The sequence below is a fragment of the Zonotrichia albicollis genome, chromosome 9 (assembly GCF_047830755.1).
Source record: "Zonotrichia albicollis isolate bZonAlb1 chromosome 9, bZonAlb1.hap1, whole genome shotgun sequence".
NCBI classification, from domain to species: domain Eukaryota; kingdom Metazoa; phylum Chordata; class Aves; order Passeriformes; family Passerellidae; genus Zonotrichia; species Zonotrichia albicollis.
This window is the reverse complement of record NC_133827.1, coordinates 29849740-29862659: the sequence shown is the minus strand read 5'-3', so window position 1 is coordinate 29862659 and position 12920 is coordinate 29849740. Positions and strand designations below refer to the sequence as shown.

General features: G+C 37.4%; 1 protein-coding gene across 25 annotated transcripts in view; it reads left to right on the top strand.

The window, feature by feature from the left end:
* Positions 1–12920, top strand: part of DLG1 (discs large MAGUK scaffold protein 1) — a 140734-nt gene that overhangs the window by 60308 nt on the left and 67506 nt on the right. For 2 of the 25 annotated variants that reach the window (XM_074547175.1, XM_074547178.1), the window contains exon 1: positions 3831–4300. The exons of 20 other annotated variants lie outside the window; for them this stretch is intronic. In XM_074547175.1, the coding sequence (XP_074403276.1) occupies positions 4076–4300 (225 nt within the window). In that variant the 5' untranslated portion in view covers positions 3831–4075. Of the gene's footprint in view, positions 1–3830; positions 4301–12920 lie in introns of those variants that run through there. 3 more of the 25 variants (XM_074547179.1, XM_074547176.1, XM_074547177.1) reach the window with 3 other exon arrangements.

Below are 12920 nucleotides of genomic sequence, written 5' to 3'. Positions count from 1 at the left end.
TTTGTGTGCTGAACTCCTGGGCTTTGGTTTAGAATATTGCATTTATATTTTATGAGACTTAGATTCATACCAGTAAAAGTTTGTTAAATCTAGAATTCTGAAAACTGTAAGAAAGAAACACGAGTTTGTTTCTAAATTTTCAGTATTGTTTTTGTTCCCATGCCTGAAAAGCTTAAGTTGCGTAGCCTTATGTTTCAATATCCAAGTTCTGAACATTTCCTTTGCCTCTGTTTTTGGTCAAAACCTAACTGATATTGGAAATAAGTCCCTTCCATTGTTTTAAGTGACCCTTGAATTTTCTCTGTTAAGACAATCAGGTTTTTTTGCTTTAGGGTCTGTGCTTATTTTAGCCAATGCTCTGTTTAACCATATGGTAGTAAAACTAATATAAGACACTTTTCAAATGCTTCAGGGGGACTGTTGGCTTTTGTTTAGAAAGGGTAATTGAGATATAACTGCTCTTTCTGTTCACAAACAATTTTTGTTGCTGTGCCTTTTTAATTTTAGGTATGCATTCTGCTTGTACAGTTATGCTCAGGGAACCTTTATCTGAGAGATTAAAATACAGCATTATGTCATGTTTTGACTTGTCTCAGAAAGCTCATAATACCAATTTGCTTGGATATAAAGTCAGAGGAATTCTAGTCCAAGTATTTGATGTTGAATTTTACATTTAGTAACCACTGTGATTACTGTATCTTGCCACAACACAAATAAGTTACTCTGCAGCCTCTACAAATGCAGACGAATTTTGCAGTAAATTTCTTAACCTGTAGAGATATGTGTACTGATGTAGAAATCTTTAATTATGTGCTATTTTGTTTTGGGGCAGGAACCTTTTCAAATCTGCAAATTCTCAATTCTTGCCTAACAGTAAATAGTGTTTCTTGTTTGTTTTAGTGTGTGGTTTTTTTGTTTGCTTTGTTTTTAATTTTAGTCCCATCAGTTCAATATCCAGAATATGAAAAAGGGGTCCTTTTGGAAGTCCTTTTAGGAAGTCCTTTAGGATAGAAGTCCTTTTTGGACTTCCTGCAGTTTCCTGATGAGCCTCCCTATTCTGCCTTTTGACTCTGGAGGCAATCATTCACAGATGCAATTCCAGCTGTGACATCTGTGTTGATGATTTTCCTTTCTCTGGATATTGCCTCTTCTGTGCAAATAGAACTTTTTCCAGTTTCTACTTGTAGGTTTGACCCTCTGTTGAAATGCTCTTCGACTGGAATGAACCCTTGTTTTTACAACCTCCCACTGTTTTTTCAACTCTACAAGTGACCATTCTTCTAATCTAGACTCCTTTGTGCTATACTGGTTTTGTGCCATCTGTAGAGCTGTGCTTTGCCTTTATCTCCAGGTTGCTTTGTAGCACATAAAAATCAGGGTTTTTCTCATCACCACAGTACCAGCTCCTTCTGCAAATAACTGCAACTGTATCTGCTTAGGCGTCAGCAGATCTTGCTCGATATCATTGCATCCATATGGAGTGTAGGTGACACAGATTGCTGCCTTGCATCACCAGCAGGATTGCATAACCTCTTCCTTAAGTACTTTTCTGGATTTCTCTCTCAATTGAAATTAAATCATCATTGCTTCACTTTCAGGAAGCTTTTTGTCCATGTGATGCTTTCCTGAAGTGCTGATTTCTAAAATCACTTTGTAATTGATGCCATATTGGATTGTTGGCTGTGTGGGAATCAGCCTTGAAATAAACTGCCTTAAAACACAGCAGACCTCTTTTATCTTCAGACAGGTTGATGTAACAGTAAAAAAAATAGCTGCTTGTTACATTTCTTGTCCATGTATTGTGGTGTTTTCTTCCAGAATTTTGCACAATATTGTTCTATGTGACTTCGTTTGGAGCCTATGGGGACAAACAGAGAGAAAAATTAATTCTTGAAGAAGTTCTTTTGAATGTTGGACAAATTCTTGTTCTCTAGGCTATCTAATAAACTGTATAGCAGTGTTGACATTCAAGGCCATATGTAGAAAAATATAGAAAATATTTTCACCTTACTCTTTATAAAAGGACTTGATACTCAAAGCATATCATTTGTACCTTGTTCCAAACACCTTCAGTCATAGTCAGGGATTAATCAATTTCTCTGGTAATAAATTCATAGCATTTTTCAGGCTAGGTATGTTTTTTGTGTCTGGAAAAAGGTAGGGCTCAGGAAGTGCTGCAGTCTTCCTGTGAAAAACTTCCCATTATGAGACGCTTGTCCATTTGAGAAGTCCTATCTACTGTAGCTCAGGCATTTCTCAACCTCCATTATCTACCTTGTGCTCACAGCTTTAAGGACACTGCACAAGTCAGATCCAGTTTCATATGACTTACAGTGATAAGCCATTGTATTTTATAAATATTAATAAAGGCTGTCTGAAAGGTGTGCTCAGAATATTGGCATGTGGTGTGTTATTGAGCTGTACTACTGACTAGAAGTAAATGGTGCATTGATCTTGCTACGACACATTTCAATTAATGTACTTCTTATTTCTGCTTGTAATGGAGGCCTGCAGGAAAAAAACTGTAACTCAGAATAGGATAGCTGTCAGTAAGAATTTGTTAAACAGCAGATTATGTTGCATCCCAAGAAGTACGTGAAGGAATTTAGTAACTTCACTAAAATGCACATCATGGAGCAGTGGATTTTTAGAATTATGTGGCTGTAAGTTGTGGCTGTGTTGTAAGGAATTTTTCTGCCTTTCTTTGTCATATGAAGACTTCTCATTTAAAATGTTTGCCCTGGTGCTATGATCATGGCTGTAGAAATATACCACAAATTGTTTGGATAACTTTCCAGAGATGAGCTGCTACTGGAAGCTTGACATTTAACTGATTTCCAAAATAATCCCTCTGATGTGAGCTGGAGAATTTTTTTTAAATAGTTGGCTACAAAAATTTGAATGGTGAGTTCTGTAAGATAACTTGAGTTCCATATAATCTTTCAGCTAATTATTATGAATACTTTTTTGCTATGATGAAAGCAGAGAAAACCTCTAACAGTAATACTTGTCATGTACATGGGAGATCAAAATTATCTTACTGAAAATTAATTAGTGAATAATAAGAATTTTTTGGGTTTGAATTATTCTTGTGCTTTTGAGAAGGAACGTTGAGTCAGAAATATATATATATATATATATATATATTGTTTTCATAATGTGCTCACAGCAGGCACAGAAATTTGGGCATAGGTGTTATGAATGTTACACATTATTCACAGAATAAGAACAGAGTGTGGACTCTGTTTAATCTTAGTCTCTGATTTTCTTGAGGATTAAACAAACCCGAAACCACAGTAGAACAACTTCACTAGGAATCCTCTGATCTACAATACAAAATGATTGTTTTCTGGAACTATGATTCACTCCCTCTATAGTTTTAAGTACAAAAGAAAAGTACAGGGAAAAACAAGAAGAAATTGGCAAATAGTTGTTACTTAAATATTTGTTTTGAACATGGGGTTAAAGTAATTTTGCTCTGTGGAATGTTTTCATAAAGACAGAATCAGTAAAAAGTGCAGCTCTGCTCTATATTCCCTGTTTTGTTTGCTTCAGGTTCATAATTTATGCAGGCAAGGAAGTGAAAAGATGCTATTGGATATTTCTACAGGCAGTGATTGAAACTTGGTTATTTTTGATCTGTGCTTTCTCCACCCAGTAGCTGTTATCATCCACCACCATCCTCATAGCTGTGAATTTGTAACGTTGTGCTGTACCTGCTACCCAGTTTCCCTTAAATATCTGTTGGCAGCTAGGAAGAGAAAGCAAAGCTTTCATCCTGTGCGTTCCGAAAAGGAAAAATAAGGAAAACCTTTGCTTGCTGCCTTTTTTTTTTTTTTTAATTGCTCAAGATTATACTCATCATCGTAATCACAGGTAGAGAGGGAATGTAAGAGGTCGAAATCCTTGGAGGAAAAGCAAGCAAGCAATCAGCTAGCAAGAATTTTGTTTTCCTGCTTTGTAAACGATGCTGCTGTAATTCTATCTGCATTTTTTTTTTTTTTCTTGCTCATTCACCACTCAGCAGCTGGTAGGGAATTAAGACTGCCTGGCAACCACCTGCAGAGCTGCAGAGATGAATTACATTTTCGGAAATAACACGCTGCTCTATTCTCGCGCCAGTCGAGGCAGCGCTGGCTCCAGCCACAGCTCGGTAGGCCCCAAGCAGAAGCAGTGGGCAAAGAAAGGCTCCTCAGAGGAGCTGCGGGCTGAGCCTTCCCGCTGGCAGCAGATTGTGGCATTTTTCACTCGCAGACATGGCTTCATTGACTGCATTTCTGTCGCTGCCAGCTCCTCCCAGGTAATGTGCCACATGTTCGAGTGATTGTGTCTGCATGTTTTCTGGTTGCTTGCTAGTCAGAAAGAGCAATTATTTATATATGCATGATTTCATATAATCTCTTATTTATGGATGGCGTTTTCTGTCTGCTTTCATTTTCATATTTTAAAGAGCTCTGTATAATTTCTAGCATTAAAGCATGAAAAAGGAAACACTAAATGAGGTCTGATTTTTATTTATTTTGCAAGTGATGAGCCTCCAGCAATTTTAAATATGAGATATCCTAATGAAACAGTGAAATATTGAAAACGTAGTTTGCATTCTGCTGCTTGGCTCTGGAGGGCAATAACGTAGTTAAGAAATATCAATTCCATAGCTCTAGTAAGATGTCAAATCAAACAGACTACGAATTTAACGGTTAAGAAATTTTAAAATAATTTAAAACCTTAACTCTAGATAACACAACAAATTCAATTCTGTAACAGCTTTCTAGGTTTTTTTGGCTGCTAAAAATATGCAGATGAAGGAATGTCTCCCTTACATACAGGGTGTACATTCAATAGTGCAGTCTGTAAGAGAAACATGACATTTTTCAACTTTGCTGTCCATCTGCTCTATGTGATGTTTGTGTTAATCATCATTCAAAGTCAGATAGAAGCAAGCAAGCTAAATTTTAATTGTGTAGCTTTTGAATAACGTCTTAAGATGGACACTGAGAGAAGTTTAAACTTACTGGCATTAGAAAATTAGTATTTCTTGGGAAAATATGACTAAGACCTATGGAACAATGCTGAAATGTCAGAATTATTTAAACATGGGAGATTAGGTTTGTTTTGCTACTGTCAAGTGAAATTCATCATTAGTCAAGATGTCTTGAATGATTTAACCTGAAATACTACAAAAACTTAGAAGGAAAAATTTGTTTCTCTCAGACACTAATTTTATTAGGATAATTTCTATGTTAGTAGTTAAAAAATTATAAACTGGCACTCCCTCTGAAGTCTGCTTATTATTACCTAGTTTTTGCCTATGAATTTGGAGTAAACAATGAATAGGAGAGCTTAGAGGGGAATTTTGACTTTCTTGTTGCATCTTGTACATGATGTGGAAGTTAGATCCTGTAGTTTCTCTAATGGGTCATTATACAACTCCAAGTGATGCATTAGATAGACATAATAGCTTTTAAATACTGTTTTTTTTAAAAGTAAAAATATATAGTATTAACCTTCTGAATAAAAATTATAGTTGCTCTTCTTTGTTTAAAGCTTGGAGAAGTAATATTGGAGTGTGTGAAGCTTGCAATTGGACTGACTAGTCAGGCCTAGAAAGCTGCTCATAAATAAAATATGGAATGCCCTCTGCTTTGAGTGAGGCTTGGACCAGGTAAAGTTCCTGAGATCCCTTCAATCCATAGCCATGATTCTGTGAATATCACAGTGTTCTGTTTTTCTGCTATGGAAAAGATTCCTTACCTCTGGGAAAGCCTGCCAGATATTTTAATAGCTTTGACAGTTCTTCATTAAAAATAATGGCTTATACATGTTCATAGCCAGAAGGAGGGGAAAAAAGCATAAAAAATTTTCAAGTGGCGTTAAAAAATCCTTAATGAGCATATTCAGAAGTCATGCACTAAAAACATAAGAGCTTGTTGAAGCCACTTCCTCTGGAAGGATGCTGTACTGTGCTTTCACCTTATCCACCCATTGCAGCTGTTCTAGCCTCACGAGAGAAAAAGGCGCTTGGAGATTGTTCATTGTGGTGCAATTTTGTTTTTCAGTTCTCTTCAGTTTGTGTTCTGTGTTGTAGCATTCTGAACATTTTGTTACCTTTTATTAATTCATTTGAGATACATCCCCATCATTTGAATGTAATCCCATTTGTGGAGTCCAAATAAGAATTAGATGTGAAGTACTTCTCTAGCCTGACCTGTAGAAATTATTCGTGTGATCGTGGGCTTTATCAAGTCTTATTGTTGTGACATCATGATTTTCAACAGATACAAAATATTTTGGTGGTTTTTAAAGTAGCTGTCTCCTGCTTCCTGTGTGAATCTGCTACCAAGCCCCCAGTTTTAGCTATCCCTTCATTTCCTTGGCTTTCTTGGATGACATGAATTGGTCATACTAGCTTAGTTTCCTCCGTCTCCAGTGAAAGGGAAATGACTCCAGAGATGGGAACACCTGTCCTCCTCTGGGACCTGCTTGGGTCACCCTGCTGGGTAAGGGACTCTGGATTTTTGTATCCTAAAGAAGCAAGGCTGAAGGTGATTGATATGATAGCACTGATTTTTGCTGTAGTTATCCCTTGGTTTATGCCCAAAAGAATGCACACATGCCCAAGTGCCTGGTGCCCAGCTAACCTCACCAGACTTCTTTATGAGTCCTGGAAGCAGATTTAACATGCTCAGGGAATTCAAGGCCTTTATTGTTTCTTCCTGCTCATTCCCTGTGATGTTGTGTTAGTAACTGAAATAGAAGAAGGAAGTAATTTGATTAGGAGCTGATATATCAATTTTTGTCAGCAAATTTTTAAGTTTCTTAAATAAAAGCCAAATCTGTGGTGTAAAATGGAAGGTAACAGTAAAACCAAGCATTGTACTGTCACAAGGGTGAATAACTGTGCCATGAGCTTAGTAAATACACCATTATGCAAATGACAAATACTGAGTAATTTAAAGTGCTGTCCTAACAAGAGATATGCCCAGGGCATCAAGGATGATACCTGTATCAAGATCACTGCTTTTCTCTGAAGTCTTTCCAGAGCTCTGAGAAGCCCCTATTCTTGTCAGTCAGTCCAGCTCTCATGTCTCAGAAAGCATTTTAACTGTTGGTATTTGGCTCATGGTGTGCTGCAAATGCAGAATGATTTGTCTGAATTCCACGTGTCATTAAACTGGTTCTAACATCAATCACTGAGGCTTTTCTTAGCATGTAACTGAGAATACACTTGCAGCATGTGATACTGAAAATTGTTTAGCTCCTTGAATATCCTGTGATCATTTTTACTTCTATTTTCTAGGACATATTTTAGGAAAGATGAAAAGGATTAGGACAGAAAAATCATCCTAAATCCACTTAGCCATTTCAAAAACTTAATTTTAAATTTCAAAGCTTATCAACTGCTTTTGTGAGTTGCTTGAACCCAGTAATTTCTCGACTTAGTTTATCTTCCTTTTAAGTTCTTGATAAAAGCTTTACTGTGTGATTAGTCCTAGACTATTGCTCTCAGAGTCGTTGGAGTATTATGGACATAGTTCTAGCATGTACAAAATGCTTTGTTTAATCACAAACAATGTAGAGGTGTTGTAAGGCAGTTAAGAAGATAATGATTTAAAAAAAAGTCAGGTCTCTACCCTAATCCCTCTTTTACTATATTTCTTGAAAAACTGATTTCTTAGGGCAATATTTATTATCCTTCCTGTATTTTGTTATATATTGAAGTATTTATATATTGTTGCTGCTAAGATTGTGATGAATGCAGGAGAAAGCAGCTTTAAATAGTTTGTGCTTTGGACGATTTTCTCTATAACAATGCACCTTCTGAAACTGAAGCATGAGTTTAATTTTACCAAATTTCCTTCCTATTCTTGATTTTAAGCCATGTAAAATCACACAATTGTAAAAGCATGAGTTTATTTTGCAAATTAGTTCTGCCACTGGTTGCATTTTCTGTAAGATGGCATTGCAGCAGTGATAAAAGCAGTATGAATTTATTCTGCAAGAGGAATGCATTAATATGTGTTCCAGTCAATGGGCCAAAAAGCAGGAAGTTCTTGGTGGTTTAACCAAAGCATCAAAGGACTTTCTCTGGAACCTTTGGTTCATTTTGTAAACATTTTCCGTGTACAGTAGAGATGAAAACTTCTCAAGACGGTGAAATTTGCTTGACATTTGAGAGATAGGCAATTTTAAAATCACAATAGTATCAATAAATGTTAGGAATATCTGGCATGACCCATGTAAAGCCATGTAGCCTTTGTCAGCATCCTGCTGTTCCTTGCAGTGGGCAGTGGGTCCCTGTGCTGAGGTCAGGCCTGTGCAGTGCTGGGGCTCTGTGTTCCCCCAAGCCCTGTGTGTGCCTGCAGTGCTGGCATGTGCACACTGTTACCTCAGCTAATCACCTGCAGCAGGCAGTGCTGATAAGAGCTGAGGGAGTGGTGATAAGAACTGAGCCATGCTCCAGCTACCTGCAGGCGCTGCTTCCTGCCAGAGGGGTTCACCTTCCACTTCTCTTTCCTGATCTCACTGCTCCGTCTCACTCAGAGTTGGTAGCATAACTTCTTAATATTTCTGTTGCATTGTATCTCAAGAAGGTTACTTTTTCCAGAATGAGTCAGAAATCTGGTAAACAAAGAAAGAGACACAGAATTTTTTGCTTTTGGAGTTCTGCTGCTGCTACGACTGGGGCTTTCTGCCTGCACTGTGCTCGAGAGTCTGAATCTTCAGGCAAGGCAGACACTGGATCCCCTCTTAATCCATTGTCTTCCGCTAATAACTCAGGTGGACTAACAAGGTCTTGCTGTATGAAGCCCAGTGCATGGAAGCCTGTGAAAAAGGTAGGACTCTTTAGGGCTGTTATATAACTTTCCTAATTTATTTTATATTGTGATAGTTGTCCTCACAGTTGAGGCTTGTATTGATTGACAAAGTGTTTTGAAAGTCAAATACAGGCCAGTCTGTCTTTCACCAGCTGTCAGCTTACTGAACAGCTCTAGCATGGCTCCTGTAGTATAACATTTCTGTTTTGCTGCCAAAGCTGCTGTACATGTTTCAGTTAATACAATTATTAGCTAAATTACTGTCTGACAGAACCATGGAATCTAAAGTGAAAATCGTCTTCTTCCTGTTCTTCTATTTTGGTCCACAACATCAAGAGCACTCTCAATTATGATTAAGATGGGCAGGATATTTCCTTTACTTTGAAGACTATACAACAGAAGCTTCTTAGATGTTTTTAGAAAACATGACCTTGTCTATTAGAATGCTCTCTGCATCCATGTTTGGGAGCTGACATTGCTGTTGTGCAATTTAAGACTTCTAGTTTAGACCCAGCTCAGAGTCCTGGTCAAATGTTGTGTCCACAGCATTTCTGAGATTTATAGTAACTCAAGGAGAGAAATTGTTTTGTTAAAAAAGAGAAGTTGAAATCAGTATGTGCACACCAGCTATGCAGTATCTTTTGAGAAAGATTTGGTTCTTTTTCCTAGAACCTCTGCTGGGGCCACTGCTTTTATCTGTTTTCCAAAGCAAAGAAGGAATTTAAATTTCTCCTGATGATTAACAATTACTTTAAAAAATTTTCAGTGAAACATTTAGGCTCTTGAAACATTTAGGCTCCCTTGTTTTTTTCCTTTTTTAACATGGGCATGATAGCCTGAGTGAAGAATGTGTCCATCACTCCTCTCCCTGGGAGAGAATTCAAACTAATTTCAACATGCTGCTGATTATTAAACTTCAAGCATAATCCCACTGTGAAGCATTTCCAGACAGTTCAATTTTGAATTACTCTGACAGATCCACAAAGGATGACAATGCAAGGAAAGCATCAATCTCCTCATGTACAATTGAAATGAAGTGCCTCATTCTTGTTTATTGGTATAACCACATAATTCACATTTTGCTTATCATGTAATGGCTCTGAAGCAGAAGGGTCCCAGTGGATGCTTCCTTTAAAGTTGTTACTGAAATATCTTTGCAAATTTAATTCAAATGAAGATTGCATACTTCTATAGATGATTTCAAGAACACTCTACAGGTTTCTCCAGTTGGAATTTAGGAGAAATCCTTCTGATCAGTTGGCACTGTTTCTCCATTTCATTCCTTACAGAATGGATAGGAGCACTCCTGTTCCACAGCAAAGGCTGATAACCTTGTGCCATCTGTCATGGAAGCTCAGAAAATGTTATACAGAGGCCAAATTTAGTACTGAGACTTGACAACTTGTTAATACCACACCACCTAGCAAGGCGTCCCTGAATCCTTTTGAGGATCTGCTCTTTCTAGTCTTTCCCAAAATAGCTTTAGCAGCAGTCAATTCTGTACAAGTCAAATTAATTACATCAATGTTCTCCCTAAAAGTAGTTTGTAATGAAAAAAATAGAAAAATATTGCCTAATCTTTGATATACTCAGCTGCAATATTTTTTAAACCATACCTTTGTTTACTTGGGATCATGAACAGACCTCTTAAGTGGCCACCTCTTGTGGGTTTTCCAGGAACTGCTTGGACTCCAAGACAAACCAATAATGCTTCCTGACTCTCCTGAGCCTCAGCAGTTTTCTTGTACCTCATTAAGGTTTGCCAACATTACCTGCTGGAAACTGCTGCTCCTCAAGTTGTTAAAGTTCTAATCCCCATTTGACCAGCCTGGCCATCTGACCACATGATGGTTCATTCCCTAAGAAACTCAAAGAAGCCCAGACTGGTGCAGTTCTGACACTTGCCTTTTGAAAGACCTAAGGCCCCCTTCCATGTACTAGGTTTTTGTGGCTGCACACACAAGGTTCAATATCAAAAGAACACATTCAGAAGGACTAAAAGAATCCTCTGAAAGTAGAGCAAGGATTCCCTTCTGTCTGTCTTGTATGATTTTAAAAGAACCCTTGCCACCAGCCAAAGCACTTCTGGACTTGTTTTTGTTTGGTATTCCTCAGGGTGTCTCTGTGCCGTTTATTGCTGTTCCATGTGACTTGTTGTCAGTATTGAATTTCATCTCATTGCCTATAACTCACTTGTCTAATACATCAGCCTTGCTCTACAGCTTGTTTCTGTTGTGCATTTGCTGCCCTTCTCTTTTTGTTGGTGTTTAACTGCACATTAGGATGTAGTTGAGCTGACGTGTTCTCCAGACACATAACAGACACTTATGACTCATTTTGTCTCTTGTAAGCTGATCTTGGCATTTATGAATTTTCAGTCTGTTGCTCTATTAAAGTGTTTCCTTTGTATATTCTTGTCCTTTGCAACAATCTTTTTGGAAATGATACATTTAAGCAATTATTTCCTTAAAATCAGATCACCTTTTGCATACTTTTCATAGGAAAAAAAAAAAAAGACAAAGTCAGGACAAAATAGTTTAAGGTATACCAGAACACTGGTAAAATAGAATTGCTTATTAATTTTTTTCATGTCCTTGTAATCAGCTTAAGTTTTGGGTTGTTGTGTAAGTTGCCAACATTTTTTTAGCTGTATGGAAGTTAGTATATTATTGTTATTGGAGACTAGTATCTATGCAGCTGTGTCTTCTAAATAGGACTTCAGACGTTTTATGGGATGCAGGTATAATGCAGGGGTTTTCATTGATGATGGAATCTTCACTTTCTTCCCACTGCTTTGTGTGGTACTTCCTGGAAACTGCTGTACCGTGGGAATGTGTTGGATGGATCTGCTGGCTTCTGGTCTTCTATTCTCTTTATCAGGACTGCCTCAGAGTGTGTGTATTTGCTTATTTAAAATTGTTTCTCTAAGACTGATGCCTGCAGAAGTCAGTTGAGGAGCCTGTGCTCCGTTGCTCCCAGGTAGTAATATTTGCCTTTCATAACAAAGTAGGGAGGGGAGTAAAGATTGCTTGTGCTGCTGGGGTACAGTTCTACTTCAAAGCAAATTTATTTTACTAAGTAAATAGTACTTGTTTTCCTTAGGTAACTAACTGTATCTGAATACCCAGTGTGATGTAGCAGGTGAGAAGGGAGTCAGCTTTCCCATTGCAGAGAGAAGGAACTCTGGATTCTCTCTGTAGTGTGTAGGGTAATCAGTCTGAAATCACGATAAGTGATCGGAGTGTTCAGAAAAGTGTTCTATAACTGTAGATGATATTCAGGAGCACCTGCTTTATAATGAAAACTCAAGAACCTCTGCTTAGTTCATCTGAAGGAAAGTCAGGAGATGATATGGTCACAGACTATAAATATGTGGGGATTGATTTCAGAAACTAGAAACTTGTTTATTTAGTAGAAAAAGGCATCTGTATTCCAAGTCAGATAGGAAACTTAATTTAAAAGATTTTAAAGATTGGTACTAATATAATAAGCATTTTGGAAGCTTAGTGGGACATGATGTAGTTGAAAAATCAGGGTAATAAATTAGTATTTCCTATGTAAAAAGTATAATGACAAATTTTCTACTTGAGAATGTCAAAATACATCACAATCTCTGATCCATCATCTAATATAGTAGCTTTAAAGTGCTCTTTGTAAGCTGTAAACTGCTGGAAAGCAATTTATATATCTTTGAAAATCCCTCTTTTTATTGCACTTCTTTGCTACTGCTTTTAATTTCCCATTTAAATCTGTAATTTTAAAAGATGAATGCAGGGAAAATTCTGTGTACAGAATTCTGTGTACAGAAAAGCTTTTTAGACTTGGAGCACATTAAGGCTCGTTGCAGAGCAGCACTTGTAGTTAGATGCTAAATTAAGGGCTATGCAAAGTGACCATGGAATACTGCTGATGAAGGTGGTGATAGTACAGACCTAGAACCATATTCCCAGATAGTGTGGAATGCCAAAGTAGATGCCTATCTCCAAGCAGCAAACTAGCTAGGGCAGTCCCAGCTTTGAACTCAGAGTATTTCCTATTACTCATTTTACTGTATGAAAAATTAGATTCAGGTGCCAATAGCACTTAGATTAATGTGTTAAGAGG